This window comes from Cyrtonyx montezumae, unplaced genomic scaffold (assembly GCF_038088225.1).
Source record: "Cyrtonyx montezumae isolate F1298 unplaced genomic scaffold, pur_monq_1.0 scaffold_31, whole genome shotgun sequence".
Classification (NCBI taxonomy): Eukaryota; Metazoa; Chordata; class Aves; order Galliformes; family Odontophoridae; genus Cyrtonyx; species Cyrtonyx montezumae.
Window position 1 is genome coordinate 4302750 of NW_027072036.1, and position 15127 is coordinate 4317876.

Here is a 15127-nt window from a genome sequence, read left to right on the forward strand (position 1 = left end):
CCGCCGTTCCTGCTTGGAGGAGGGCCGGCCAAGAGGGGGCGGGGCGACGCCGGGCCGTGCGTCACTTCCGCTGTCAGGCGGCCGAGCGGAGGCCGCGCGGGGCTGCGGGGAGCGGCCGCTCCGGCCCCGGGGCCATGGGTGAGCGGCGGGATGGGGCCGGGGCCGGACTGCGGCTGCTGCGTGAGCGGGGTGGGCGGCCCTCAGCCCGTGCGGTGCGGCCCCGCCGCTCCTCAGGGCCGGGCCGGGGCACGGCGCGTGGGTTCGGCCGCGCTGCGTTGCGGGTGGGGGCTCCGCGGGGCCGGAGGTGAGCGTGGGTCGGGGCCGCTGCAGCTCTGCACCCCCCGCTCGCCGCTGTCTGTACAGCTCCGCTCCGAGCGCGGCCGGGGGCAGTGCCACTCCGTGTGCGGGGCCCGGGGGTGCCGGAGCCGCCCGAGCTCCGTGCTGTGCTCGTGCTCAGTGCTGCGGCGACCTTTTCTCGCTCCAGAAACGCTTTTTGACCGTACCCCAGCGGCTCTGAGGTCATCAGTGCTTCGAGGAGGGGCTGCTTCTCATCCTCGGGGCGTGACGGAAGCGCGTCCTCCGGGAGCCGCGCAGAGGTGCCCTGTAGGCACCTGGTGAGGGCCGGCCCCGTGCTGCTCAGCCTGCACTGTGTCTGCAGAGCCTCGGTCCAGCTGGGACTGTGCTCTGTGCCTGGCGTGGTTTTCAGCGTGCAGTGGTCTGGTTTGGTTAGCAACGTGCGCTTTTCTTTTTTATAATGCCGTCTCTCAGTGTGCTTTCACGCTGCAAACAATAGCAGCGTTCGCGTGGTGGTTTTACCCGTGTGGGTGACGTCTGTGTTTCTCCCTATCTCGCCGGGGCCGATGAGTGGGGGCATTGTTAGCAGCAGCCACACCTCGCTGTAAAAGTGTCAGCACGTGTGAGTCACGCGCTGATGTGTGTGTGTGTGTGAGGAAAGTCCTGCTGAGCTGATGGCCGGGCTGTGCCACGCACCTAGCAACCTCAGCTGTCAGCAGAAATGACTCCCAGAGCAACACGGCTCTCCCCCTGCACCCAGAACGTGGGCTGGCGTGGGGCTGCACGGGGATGTGGCCGTGCTGCTGCGTGGAGGGGTGAAGCTGCCATCAGCGTTTGTGTAACCCAGCAGGGAACTCCCAGCGATGAGTCCTTGGCGAGCTCATGTGTTGATGCATCAGGAGGGTTTGGAGCAGCCCAGCCTGCTGCCAGCTCGTGGTCATGGCGCTGGAATCCTGCACTTCAGAGCTCCCTGCTGGGGGCTGGGAAGGGATTTCCTCTCCCTGCTGTGGTTCTGCCCGTGGAAGTGGTGTTGTCGCTGAGGGGCAGTGCCTGGATGTGGGCATGGTGTGTCCCCAGCACTGCCTGTGCCCGGGGCTCTGAGCACCGTGGTTGGGGTGAGGTGAGTGCAGCTCTGTGCGGGGGGAAGGAGCTCTCTGGGCTCTGTTTCCAAGAAATCAGTGAGTCAGAGCTGCTGTGTGCTCTGGAGAAGGTGGCTCTTCCCGGAAGGGCTCATGGTGCAGCACATCAGCTTGGTTGTGCTGTTGGCTCTCTGAGTCATCCAGTGGACTTTTTCTTCAATTATTTGTATTTCTGTTGCAGAACTGCTGAACTTCCACAGCTTTTGTTGTTTGTTCCAACTCTGTACCCAACGTTGCAGCGTTGGGCACCCAAAAAAACAAAAGCTGTCCAACAGACACCACTGGGTTCTGTTATCTGCCACTGCCCCAACACCATCCCACCTCTCTGTCACTCTGTTTCCTTCCTGGCAGAGATCAGCTCCTCCATAGGACTGCAGCACAACCTTTGGGATTCACTCATCACCCCAAAAACTGTAAGCACAGACAGACACACTTTGTGCCCCTGTGAGGTGAAGCAGCAGAAAGCACTGCTGGGGTTGTATCAGCTGTTCCAGTTCCTTAACTGGTTTCTGTGGTGCTGAGTAATCCTGTTCACACCCCAAAGGTACTATTTTTTCCTCTCCTGCTACAAATGGAGGCAGCTGGACTGCAGCACCTGCCTGCTCCTCACTCTGAGATGCACAGGGCAACCTCCTCTGTTTGCTTTCCTTTCCTGCTGTGCTGGACACTGGAACTTTGCACAGCAGTTCAGGAATTAGCCAGTTTCCTTAAGCTACATCATTGAAAGATCTGGGCCTCTAACATTATTTAATTACCAGCTCTATTAAAGAGCTTCCTACTGCGCCGGCCGTGACTGAGTGCTCTTCTCCAGCAAGGCTTTGATGCAGTGTGTGAGGAGCACCACAAGTCAGTGATGAATTCCCGTGCCACGCTCTCAGCCTCACTGTGTGAGTGTTGCAGATGGCAGAGCGGGGTGGCACAGCTCAGTGTGAGCAGTTCTGCATTGAGGGGGGGACAGTGAACTGCTGTGTGGGTCCTACAGGGAGGGGAAGGGATCCCATTCTGCCCTGGGGAGGGGTTTTGGATAGATTGTCTTGAGATGGGTTTTGTTGCAGGGGTAGGAGCCGGGCATACCCAGCAGCGTGAGGTGTGGTCCCTCACTGTGCTTTGAGCTGTGGGGCAGTGGGTGGCCTGGTCCTGGCGTGCTGCTGCTGTGTCAGAGCAGCACCAGCTTCGTGTTGTGCATGCTTCAGGCAGGGGAGCCCCTTGGAGGGAGAGCTTTGTGTCAGGGCAGCTCAGGATGGAATGGATTTGTGTGCAGGAAGCAGCAGCTGGCTCAGCAAGAAGCCTCCTGCTCTGTGTGGCTTCTACATGTAGTGCCTTACACCCTGGCTCAGAGCACTCCTTCCAGCCCCGTGCCGGCCTGCCCTGCTGCAGCAGGAGCTTGCACAATGAAGCCGTGGCCCTTTGACCAGCTTCCCTGCTCTAATCGGGGTTACTCAGCGCGCAGGAAAGGGAACAGCTCTCTCTTTTCTCACAGCAGCTGCCCCATGACCTTCCTTTAGAGCACTCTGCATGTGCTGTGCCCACCAGGACCCCCGGACCCCTTGGGCTCTGTGGGCTGCTGTCCTTGTGGGGATGTAAGCAGTGCAGGTCCGGTTCAGCGCATCCAATTTCAACCCTAGATTTCTCCTTTTAATGGGACCGAGTGAGCCATTGGGCGGCACGGACTGTTGGTAAAGAGGCATCCACCTGCAGTCAGGATCTGTAAAACTCAATGTTTCTCCCTCAGCCTTCTGCCACAGCAGCTCTGTTCGAGTCCAAACTTTACGAGTCAGCTCTCGTAACAGTTCCTCCCAGCAATGAAGGCTGTGTTGCTGCTGCAGGCAGGGAGGGCAACCCGGGAACACACCTGTGCCCGGAGCATCAGGTGCATCTCACTTCACATTGCAGAGCCCTCGACCTTCCAACCAGCCAGGCTTCTCCGAGGTGAGGACTCCTGTCTCCTGAGACGCTGGAAAACCTAGTTTGGAACAAGAGTGAAGATACAGTTGATGCCGAACTACGTGAGTCCTCCAATTATGTTGTTTACCATAACACCGTTTGCACCAGAGCTTCCTACCCAGCTCCGATTGCACAATGCTCATTATCTCAGAGTTTCTGTGCAGTGGGGTTTCTCTGGTGGAAATCTCACTCTCACATTGCCAGCACAGAGCAGAGGATCTCACGGGGCCGTCACGCTTTGGGTCGGGGCTGCAGTGGGAGCATTGGGGCGGGGGGAGAGTTCGCTCCAAGGTCTGAACATGTGGTGGAGCCCAACAGCTCGGGGCTGTAAATCCTCTGGAAGGTTTCTCACCTTATCTCTGCTGCTATCTCTGACCTTGGTGACAGATACTGCTTCCTAATTAACGCGATGAGATCACTGCTGTGTCCACAGAAAGGGTGGGGCTGCCGGAGGGTGAATGTCCCGGCTTCCTTCGCAGCGTGGTGATTTGTCACTCTCTTCCTTGGTGAAACCTGAGGACTTTTTGTTGATGGGTTGTGTTTTTTTTTTAACCAAATAAGTGCAACCCAAAATATTTGGGCAGCCCGCTGCAGTTTGCTCTTAGGGAAGTCAGCAGGGCTCAGCTGGGACTTGCTCAGAGGAAGAAAATGGATCTGGGTTCAGTTCCTCCTCTCCCCCTGCCCCTCCTAAATAAAGATAGGCATCTTTGAGATGTCAGAGCATGAGCTCTCTCCAAATGTCTGAGCAGCAGAAGGTTGGAAATGGCATTTTCTGCTCTCCTGACCAAGGAGCAGCTGCTGGTGCTTGGAGCTGTGCACCTTAAATGCGTGTGCACAAAGCACGGGGCCCTCATCCAACAGATGAACCCTTCTTTGTGTCCTGCAGTGATGGGGGCAGCCCACGCGTGGCAGCACGGCGTTTCAGTTCAGCAGTGTCAGTTAAAGCTGGGCTGAGGTGGGATGCTGCGTTGTCTGTTGCTCTCAGGCTTTGGGTGCTGAGCTCAGCCTGGCTGCATCGCATGGAGATGGAGAGCACAGGGGGGATACAGAGGGGGAAAGGCTAAAAGTGCATTTTTGAGAAGTCATTAAAAGAATTTCACATTTTGGCTTTCTGTGCCCTTGCTGGAGAAGATGAAAGGCACTGATTGCTTCAGTGCTCCACTAAAACATTGTGTGCTGGTGGCTGCTGGAGGAGCAGCCCTGGGCTGTGCTGTGTGAGGAGCTGACAGCACTGCCTCCTGTGGGGTCCTCCGTGAACAAATGCCCAGAACACTCCCTGGGCTGAATCAGAAGGAGGCAGCCATGCAGAGCATGAGGTTGCATTAGTTTTCAGACGTTGTTGGGGTTATGCTATTTGACAGACTTGGTTTCTGCTGTAATGCGAGCTTTCCTTACTTTCACTTGTTCCCACTACACCTCTCAAATCTCTAAGAAACGTTGCTTTGAATAACAGAGCTGATTTATACCTTCAGAATGCATCCAGCCTGCAGCCCGCAGCTGGTCTATCAGTAAATGAGCTGTGCTTGTTGGTTGCTGGGCTGTTTGGTTCAGTTTGTTGTTGTTTTCTTGCAGAAGAATGAGTAGGCAGAGCAGTGCATCAGTAAGAGAAAGCCTTCCCGTGTGAAATAAGGGAGCAGCGCAGGGAAGTTAACTCAGTTGCTTGTCAAAATGTGATCTTTTCTCTCTTTCAAGAGCCAAGGATGAAGCGGCGAGCATCAGACAGAGGAGCTGGGGAAACATCCACTAAGGCAAAAGCTCTTTGCACAGGGATTTCTGGAAATAATGCCAAGAGAGCAGGCCCCTTCATACTGGGTAAGCAGAGGGGGTTTTCTTCCTCTTTAGTTTTGAAGGCAGAGAGCTGCTGATGGCAGAGCTGAAAATAGGAGGCGAAGCAGATGTGTAACATAGTGCCTCACAGCTGGGCAGAGCCCTGGGGCTTCTGCAGCCATGCAGCTAGGGACATCTGCAGCACCAACACAGCAGGGCAGTCGTGTCTTAGAAGATAAACATGAGCCCTTATTGCTGTTTTAAAACCACGTTCTTAATCTTTGTTACAAAGCAAATTCAGGAAGCTTTTTGGTCAGCTCTGGGGATGTGTTTAACCCAGTGTGCCTGGGCAAGGCTGCTGTGCTGGCTCTGGGAGCTGCCAGAGCAGTTTTTAGTTTGGAACCAGTTACCCAAAGTGCTGAAAACCAATGGATTTTCAGATGGAAACCAGCAGCAGTCGGTCAGTTGAGTTGACACAGCATCTCCTCTCCTCCTTTTAACTCACAGCGTGGAGTGATCCGTGTGCCTGAGCTGTCCCTGCGGAGGTGGCAGTAGGGTTGGGAGGAGTGGTAGCAGCAGTTGCCATGGGTGTTGCTGGTATACATAAAAGCTGTATGGTTCAGGCATGCAGAAATGTGAACTTCACAGCACAGCTGTGCTGTGTGTGATTTTTCTCTTTTGCTAAATGGCTCTGCAGTTAGCAGCTCAAGACGTTGTCCAGAGAGGTTTCATTTTTGTCTTTAGATCGTGGTTTGCAGAAAGACACTTGGTGCCCTGAAAAAAAGGAACTTGATTTAAGCTCATGTAAACTGTGTGACACTTGGATACTGATGTAACCCTGAATTAGTCATTGCTGCTTGAGGAAAACAAGTCTGTTTTTGCTTTGTACTGTTAGGTCCACGTTTAGGCAACTCCCCTGTGCCAAGTATTGTTCAGTGTTTGGCAAGGAAGGATGGGACAGATGACTTCTATCAGCTAAAGGTAAGCAAAGTGCAAGAGCTCCAGCTCTTTTCTAACTTCTGCTCTCACGACAGGGCTTGGTGCAGTGTGGTGTAGGCTGAGCTGAGTGAGGCCCTCTGGGCTCCTCCACTGCACCAAAGCAGGAAGGGCCACTTGGGGTATTGGCACAAACCACTTGAGCCTCTTCTGTGTTATTCAGGCTCGTGCTGTGCGTTCTGTGCAGCTCTTAGTTCAGACAGACTTGTGTCAAGTGCACAGATACCAGAGTCATGACATCCAAGCGTTAAATACCCGTGTGATTACCTAAATTGGGGGGGGTTGCTTTTTCTTTTTTTTTCCTTGGGAGTTGTAAGAGTCTTTTTCCCTTTCCCTGAAGATTCTCACCTTAGAAGAAAGGGGTGATAAAGGAATAGAAACACAGGAGGAACGACAGGGCAAGATGCTGCTGCACACAGAGTACTCTCTCCTTTCCCTGCTCCACAATCAGGAAGGAGTGGTTCATCACCATGGGCTCTTCCAGGTACAGCTGCTCACCGTGCAGCTCAGGGTAATTGCTGCAGGCTCGAGCTGCTTTTGTGTGTTGTGCACTTGGTGCTGATCCTCTTTTTATGCACAAAGAGTTCCCAGCACACTGAGCTTCCTCGGTGCTGCTTCAGACAAGCACGTTTGTCGCTGGAGTTTTGGGTGTTGTGTGATGTAACGGGGTTGGGATTTGGGAAGTGTGAGAACACTGAAGATGGGGGAGGTGCTCAGCACACCCTCTGATACTCATGGTTTGACAGTGACTGCTGTCACAGCACACCTGGGGCCTGTAAACCTTGTGTAATGACATTTATGGGCTGCCTCCCTGCTTTACCAGCACATTAACTTGCTCTTCAGAACCGAGCTCGTGCTTTCTGGTCTCCCTGCTGCTTTATGATGGCTGGGAAGAGGGAGCAAGGTGCCAGGAAGCTGTTTGGGTGTGTTAAAACAAACCAGTAAACGTGCTGATCAGCACCCCCAGTGAGAGAACAGGCTGTTAACAGCTTCAGGACAGGAGTTACCCACTGGTATTGCTTTGCATGCTGGTTCCGTTTTGCCAGCAGACTCTTTTCAGTGTGTGCTGTATCTAAAGCAACTGTCCAACTTGATTGTGTCCCATTTAACGTTATGAAGGAACTGCTTATTTTTCTAACTATTATTAGTGATCCATGGTGTTCAGGCTGCGTGTTTTTGTTTCGGTTTAACCTGCAGTTGCATGTCTCAGTGTCAGCACTGCTGTACACGTGTAAGCAAAGAGCACAGCCTTTTTTTTTTCCTGGCTTTTTCATGCAGAGATCATGCATCATCCCTCTGAAATCCCCACTTGGGACAAAGATCAAGCCCTGTAATTGCTTCCACTTATTCTGAGATCGGCATGTATTTATTTTCTGCTGCTCTCTGTCTGATAGCTGCCTGAACCATTGCTCATGTGTTTGCCTCCCTGCAGGACAGAGCTTGCGAAATTATAGAAGATCTAGAAGCCAACAGAATGGTCAGGAAAATGAAGAAGCGCATCTGCCTCGTGTTGGACTGCCTCTGTGCTCACGATTTCAGTGACAAAACAGCAGATCTGATCAATCTGCAGCATTATGTCATTAAGGAGAAGAGGCTCAGTGAGAGAGAGACGGTCGTGATATTTTACGACGTGGTACGAGTGGTGGAAGCATTACATAAGGTGAGAGCTCAGCTGTCCCTGTCGCTGCTGGAAGTCAGTTTTCCCACATTAGATATCTTAGCAGGCCGTGGCAGCTTCCCCTCCCCTTTGCTTTCTCAGTGGTTATGCTGTGTGGAGTCAGGCCAGCTGTGCTTGGTGCACATCGGGTGAACCGTGGTGTTAGGAACCCAGAAAAGTGGTGGTTGAGGAAGGGAGCAGGGGCTGATCAGCTGCAGGGAGCACTGCTGCTTCCCTCTGAGGCACAGTAATTCCCAATACAAGCACTGATTTTTTGGGGTTTGTTTTTTTTCGAGCTCAAAACCTCAAGTTTATGATCAGTCTATGAGTTCCTGCAACAAGAATAGGTTCTGCTGCTGTTTGTCTATTTGCTCTGTGAAAAGGAGTTTCCATCTTTCTTTGGCAGAGCACTGAAATGTGTGCCACTGGTAAAATGATCCTCAGTGAGGCCTTACTAAGCCTGGGCACTGACGTTCCAGGCTCCTTGGCATCGTGCATTCATGCTTGAATGACTTCAAGTGTTGTACTTATTTTAACATAGTCATCATTCAGTGCTCTCCTGTGTGTCAGAACCAGCTCTGCCTTCCTTGATTTACATCTAGAAGCAACTGTCTGAGAAAGGAACTGTTTCCCACCTGTAGTTTTGTGTTCTGAGAATGAAGGCGGCCTCATTTCACTCCTTGCGTTTATGTAAGCATCATTTCAGACCAAAGTGCCTTTGCTCACGTTATACAATTGTGTATTTTACAGAAAAATATTGTGCACAGAGACTTGAAACTAGGAAACATGGTGCTAAACAAAAGGTAAGTGTGCTGGAGAGTCCCTCTGTGCTTCTTACAGATGTTTCAGTGGGAGCAAAGCTGAAGGCAGCAGTGGCTGAGAGAGCTCTGTGAGAAGGCTGAGGGACATGGAAATGAGCTGCACAAAAATGCAGATGCACTTCAGTTCCGTGGGCTGAACTCCAGCAATGAGTTGAGCCCCATCTGGGCAGCTCAGTCTTCTTGGTGGCCTCGTGTCAGCATTTCCTGTTGGATTGTAGCTTCTGAAAGCTGTTTTGTAGTAATTCAGAAACCTGTGAGAGAAATGGTTCTTACAAAAAAGAGGGAACTGAAACATGAGGGATGGTTCTGCTCGTGTAACTCACTTCCCATCGTGCTGAAGGAATTCCCAGCGCTGCAGTCCGTCCTATAATCGCAGCACTGTTCAACCTCTGGCTGCTCTGCTGCTGTGTTTTTGTTAGCAGCAAAACATTTACTTATCTAAACAAAGTTCTTCTGTCTGTACGTGTGCTTGAAGTGGCCTCCTTGTTCCCACAAGCTGCGTGCTGCAAGGCTCAGCACACAGATGCATCCATGGGGCACAGCCTCAGTGCCTGCAGGAGGCAGCTGGGCTGCAGGGCTCCTCTGGGTGCTCCTCTGGGTGCTCCTTGGAGCTCTGTGTGTCCGCCTGTGCAGTTGCACAGCTGGCGAGCTGGTTCCAGTTCAGATACTTCACTGCACTCTTCAGCATTACATTACTGGCTAAATGTTTTGCACTTGCCTTAGGAATGAGTGGAATTTGTCTTTTCGTGCTCTTGGTTGTTGTTGGGTTTTTGGTTGTTTTTTTTTTGCTGTGGAATGAATAAAAACTTGGAAGGCTTTGGGTCCTCAGGCTCCCAGTCTGTAGGAAGCATGTGGGTTCTCTGTGACCTCAGCTTGCTTTGCTCTTCTCCCTAATATTGTTGGAAAGCAGACAGGTTTTTCCTACTTGAGGTTGAACTTCTCGATTTGCCCAGCCCCTCGCACACAACAGGCAGTGGTTTGCAGGGCTGCCTCCACACTGGGGTTTTTCTGCATAGCTCCTTGAAGAAAACCCTCTTCTGCTTGCTTGTTGGATGCCTCCTTGCTAGGAGCAGGCAGGTCAAGGTTGCTTCTTTAAAGGATCCACGCAGAGCTCGTCCTGTGGGGCAGTGTGCAGTGCAGATACCTACAGGCAGAGAGGGAAGGGAAGGTGTGTGCAGCTCTGTGGGCATCCTTGCCAAAGCCATTCTTTGCACTGCAGGTTGTGGTTTGGCTTTTTGCTCGTGATGAGGAACAACTGCAAGCTCTGAAGCAGTGAGAGGTCTGCAAGGGTGGGGGAGGGTCTGAATGAAAGGAAGCTGCCCGAGCATTTCGGTGTCCTGGGGAACACTTGGTCTTTTAAGTCAGCCTTTAACAAATGCCACACGTTGCTGATCAGCCAGGGGAGGTCTTGTGACAGCTGAAGCTTGAAACACAAGTCTGGCTGCCTTAATAATCATCTCTCTGTTGGCAGCCCACACTTGCTTTTATTTCACTTGTCTGCTAGATTTGTTGGGAATACTCCTTGGTTATTTTGACTGACTTAATTCATGCTTTTCAATTCCCACTGTGTAATGTTTTTCAAGAAGACAGTTTTTCTGCTCAGTCCATTGAGCTGTACATTTAGAGCCAAATTATCTGAGTGACATGGAAGTGGTGAAGTGGTGCTAATTGTAACGTGAGTCCACTTTCCCTTGAGAATGTCATTAACCTGGAGCTGGCAAAACCATAGGGAAGCAGGGGTGTCTAAATACAGAGCCTGCTCTTCTCACCTGCTCTGTACTGTCAGTGTAGGAGGTTTTCTGTGGCTCATGGCACACGTTCCTTGCTCACCCGCTGCCTCTGCTTCTTGCCAGGACTCACCGGATAACCATAACCAACTTTTGCCTGGGGAAGCACCTAGTGAGTGAGGATGACCTCCTGAAGGACCAGCGGGGGAGCCCTGCCTACATCAGCCCCGATGTGCTCAGTGGTAGGCAGCACTTCCTTCATGGGGGGAGTTCACAGCCCTTCTCGTGGCTCTTGGAAACGACCTCATCCTGTCCCCGTGTGCCTTCTGAGATCCTCTTAACAGAATCCCAGTTATGAGACCTGATCTGATTTTTTTTTTTTCCCATTCGGGAAAGCGTCGAGGAAAAGGGAGAGTGGAACTTCTAAGGCCACTCTGTGTTTCAAAGCTGATTTAAAGCTCCTTGCACGTCCCTAAATGAGTCTGACTGTGGGCAGGGTGCTCTGCTCCTCAGGTCTGAGTTTTTAAATCCCCAGCAGGTGCTTTAAACCCTGCTGTGAGGGCAGCTGATCCCAGGCACAGCCCGAGCAGCAGTTGCTGCTGCAGCTCTTGTCCAGGTGAGCTGATGTGGGGCTTCAGTGGCTGCATTTACATCAGGGGAGTGTGCATTTGGAGTTTCTCTCTGTGTCGACTCCAGTTACTAAGCATTAACTCACATAGTGCAGTCCTCCCACTGACTGCAGGTAGAGCTGCTTTTGGTTGGAGCTGAGCTGCAGCAGAGCTGTCTGTGTGCAGGCTCACACGTGTCAGGATGGGAAACTGCCTAAAACCTGAACACCAGCACTGAGTGTCCCTGTGTGAGCCTGCAGCACAGGGCAGGATCCGTGCCGTTCTTTCTCTTGCATGCCTGGAGCACTGAGAACACCCCTGCAGAAGGTTTGAGTCATCCCTTACCCGACTGTGGTCTCCCAGCCTGCTGTACCTGGGAGATCCCCTCAGAGGGAGCTGATCCTTTCTGCTCACCGTGCAGGACCCCGTAGGGCACCCTGATAAATTCACAGGCTGCAGCAGCAAGTGTGGCTGAGCAATTCCATCACCATCCTCCAGGCAGGACTGGGCCAGGAAGGGAGGCAGAGGCCAGCAGGGAGGTGGAGTGTGTGCTTTTTACAGGCCTTTCCTGTTCTGCAGGATATCCTGAGGCCCCTGGAAGCAGAGGGGTGATGCAAGCCAACTGCTTTGCAGGAGTTTGGAGCAGTTGCAGCTCAGCTGGCGGGTGTCTGAAGGGTGCGTGGAGCTGCTCCTTCCTGCCAGCCCGTGGTGTTGCACGGCCCTGCTGGTGTGCTGTGAGCAGCTGGGCTGCATCGATGGCTCGTGATGGTGCTTTGAACAGCCTCTGTGCAGTCCCTGCAGGGCTCCTGTGTGCCTCAAAGCTGCCCCAGAGCAGCCTGCAGATTCCCTTTGGAGGCAGAAGTTACTTGGGGACATCTCAGGCTTCGCCATCTGCGGGATCTGAGCATCCCTCTGTCTGTGTTGCTAACGCTCCTGTTGCAAGGGGAAGCTGAAAAGCCTGGGGGATTAATCATTGTTTTAGTCTCTGGGAGAAGCTGTCTTCTGCAAAGAGATGGTTTGTGTTTTATGGCTGCTGAAATGTCCCCACAGGAAAAGCTGGAGGAGGAGGAGGAGGAGGGAGAGCTGCCTTTTTTTTTTTGAGCATATGAAGCGGAGCATAATTAGTCCAAGTAACAAATGCTGCAGCAGTGACTCACTGTGTGACTCAGAGGAAGTCGTTCCCTCCATCCCATGCTGTGCTGCAGCACTGGAGTTGGAGTTCTGGGCCTGTGGCTGATAGCAGTGCGGTGTGATGGTGTGATGGAGGCTGCCAGCCCCCCCCCCCCCCCCAACCTGCACTGCTCTGAGCTCACACCAGAGCTGCTGAGTGCACAGAGCCCTCCCAGCTGAATCCCTGCGGGCAGTGCTGCTCCTGCACAGTGCTCGGTGCTGCAGTGGGAAGGTGTACAGACGTTCCAAGGAGTGCTTCAAAAGGAGGAGCAGTGCTCCGTGCCTGTGCTGGGTGTTGTGCTGCAGAGTTAACCCCTGTGCTTATCTCCTCCCCCCTTTCCCCCCCCCCCCAGGTCGGCCCTACCGTGGCAAACCCAGTGACATGTGGGCTCTGGGCGTCGTGCTCTTCACCATGCTCTATGGCCAGTTCCCCTTCTATGACAGCATACCTCAGGAGCTCTTCCGCAAGATCAAGGCTGCAGAGTACACCATCCCCGAGTGAGTACCCCTTCCCACCCCCACCCGTGGGTGCTGCGTGCTGGGCTCAGCCTCACCCCACCCCCTGCAGGAGGTGGCTGGGAAGCAGCAGCAGAGCTGGGACGTGCTGCGTAAGGGTGAGGAAGGCACTGTGCTGCAGGGCTGGGGGGGTCAGCTGTGGTTAACTCTGAGCTCCTGTGGCTCTGACCCTCGCTCCTGCTGGCTCTGCTCAGCTCACGGTGCGTTCTGTCCCCAGGGATGGCCGGGTCTCAGAGAACACTGTGTGCTTGATCCGAAAGCTGCTCGTCCTGGATCCACAGCAGCGCCTGACAGCTTCTGAAGTGCTGGATTCTCTCAGCTCCATCATAGCATCGTGGTACGTGGCTGCTGTGCTCAGGCTGCCCGGCTCAGGGAGCCAGGGGATGCTCTGTGAGAGCTGCAGAAGAGCATTAAATCCTCCGTGTGAACTCTGGGGTCTGCTCGTGGGTGGAGGCAGTGCAGTCAGTGCACGTGCTGTCCCACAGGCACTGCTGGCTGCAGGAGGGCCTTTCTGCCGTGCTCCCCAGCTCTGCCCCGTGTCTCACACTCCCACGTGTCTGTGCAGCTGAATCTAGACCCTTCCTGCACGCTTGCGAGGAGCTCTGCACTGCCCCTCAGTGTAAGCAAGCAGATCTCCAAGAGAAAAGTGGGCAACGCTGCTGCACAGGAGTACACTGCACCACAGGGTGAGGCCTTTTAAGGATGAGTGTGGTTCCAGGACTGGCACAGACCACAGCTAGAGAGCTTCCAGCAGCACGGCCCAGCAGAAGCAGCCTGGCAGCGTGTGATGTGTGCAGCCCTGTCACCTCCTGTCCCCTCTGAGCAGCACACCCAGGCCGAGTCCTTGCTCTGCCTGTTGAGTCAGCTGCACAGCCCGCGGTTTTTGGAGCTGGGGCTGTTTTCTCTCCCACCTCTGCGAGGCATTAGTTCCTCATCCTGTGTGAAAACAAAAAGCAGAGCCCTGGGGGTGGTGTTGGCAGCACAGCAGGCTCCTAACGGTGTGCTCTCCCTGCAGGCAGTCCATGTCATCCCTGAGCGGCCCTTTGCAGGTGGTGCCAGACATCGACGACCAAGTGGCCAACCCTGAGCACCCACAGGAGGTGTGTGAGTGTGAGTGTGTGTGTGTGTGTGTGTGTGTGTGTGTGTGCCACAGCCCGGGGTGGCTCAGGACTGCAGAGGTGAGCGCTGAGCAGTGCTGTGCTCTTACCCACTGCCTCTCCCACAGGTGAAGGTGACAGAGGAGTGCTCGCAGTACGAATTCGAGAACTACATGAGGCAGCAGCTGCTCCTGGCCGAGGAGAAGAACACCCTGCACGAGGCCAAGAGCTTCCTGCAGAAGAGGCAGTTCGGGAACATCCCCCCCGTGCGCCGCCTGGGCCACGACGCACAGCCCATGAACCCTCTGGACGCGGCCATCCTGGCGCAGCGTTACCTGCGCAAGTAGCTTCCCCAGCCCCACCTGCAGCCCACAGCAATACCCGTGTCCGGCAGCAGAGCATCGTGTAGCACTTCTGAGCTCTGCTCGGGGACACGAGCAGCGGAGGGAGGAGACTTTTATTTTTTTTTTCCCAGAGCTCTCGGCGTCTTCTGGAATCGGTGTTGTTTTTAAATCGAAGCCTAGGTGACTCGTCTGCTCCCGATCACGACTGTAATCTACCTCTCTTGTCTTTTTTAACCGTGCTGTTCTCTGGACCGAGCAAAGCCTTCTGGGGAAGGAGAGCCCCGGGGCTGAGCTGGCTTGCTGGCACGGGGAGTCGGCCGACCACGTTCGCTCCGTTTGGTTTTGAATAAGCTTCGATGGATCCGGGTTTCTTGAAAGGAGGAATTCCCTGGAGCCTCCCCCCACCCCCCCTTCCCACCTTTCATCTTCCCCAAGCCCCCCCCCCCAATTTTAATCTCTATTTCTCCAGTAGCTTACCCGAGGGGCGGTCGAAATCGCATTAATTCCGACCCCACGGCGTTTTCACACTTGGGTTGTGGTACAGTTCTGAGATGTGGCTTATAATGTGAACGAGCTGCCTGCCGTGGCCCCCCCGCTGCCGTGGGCCGAGCAGCTCAGCTGTAGCATCGCCTTCTCTTGCCCTGCGTGGGGCTGCCCCCCCCGCCCCCAGCTGAGCCAGTAGCTTCGAGTCTTCGCCTTATTTATTGAGCTGACGGATCTGCACCCTCCCTCACCGCCCCCTTCCTCCCCTCCCCATCTCTTTTTGGTTTCCCAAAGTCAAAGCAATACTCCGGGCCCTGCGGTGTGGCCGGGGGATGGATCACAGCTGCATTACAGTGAACTGGAACTTTGGGGGATTTTGGGGGGGGGGGGTGTGGGGGAGCAGTGCGTGGCACGTGGCAGAAAAGGGTCCCTTTGTGAGAGAAAAGAGGGGGGAACAAGGAAAAAAAAAAAGAGAAAAAAAAATTAAGGAAAAGCGTTTGTATAAAGATGTTATTTTTGTACTCCATCGGTCCTCCTCCTGCATGTTGGCAATAAAAGTTGGTA

At 53.9% G+C, this 15127-nt stretch overlaps 1 protein-coding gene across 2 annotated transcripts; it reads left to right on the top strand.

Annotated features, from left to right (window-relative positions):
* Window positions 1-123: 123 nt before the first annotated feature.
* On the top strand, window positions 124-14377 carry STK40 (serine/threonine kinase 40). 2 transcript variants are annotated; one of them, XM_065744383.1, is made up of 12 exons: window positions 124-138; window positions 3327-3439; window positions 5070-5189; window positions 6040-6125; window positions 6481-6624; window positions 7573-7800; window positions 8548-8600; window positions 10472-10587; window positions 12477-12621; window positions 12857-12976; window positions 13655-13739; window positions 13865-14377. In XM_065744383.1, the coding sequence occupies exons 3-12, from the start codon at window positions 5078-5080 to the stop codon at window positions 14081-14083; spliced, it is 1308 nt and encodes a 435-aa protein (XP_065600455.1). In that variant the 5' UTR covers window positions 124-138; window positions 3327-3439; window positions 5070-5077; the 3' UTR covers window positions 14084-14377. The 2 variants fall into 2 exon arrangements, with proteins under 2 accessions (XP_065600455.1, XP_065600453.1); XM_065744381.1 differs by lacking the exon at window positions 124-138 and having other exon boundaries at window positions 3260-3439.
* The last annotated feature ends 750 nt before the right edge of the window (window positions 14378-15127 follow it).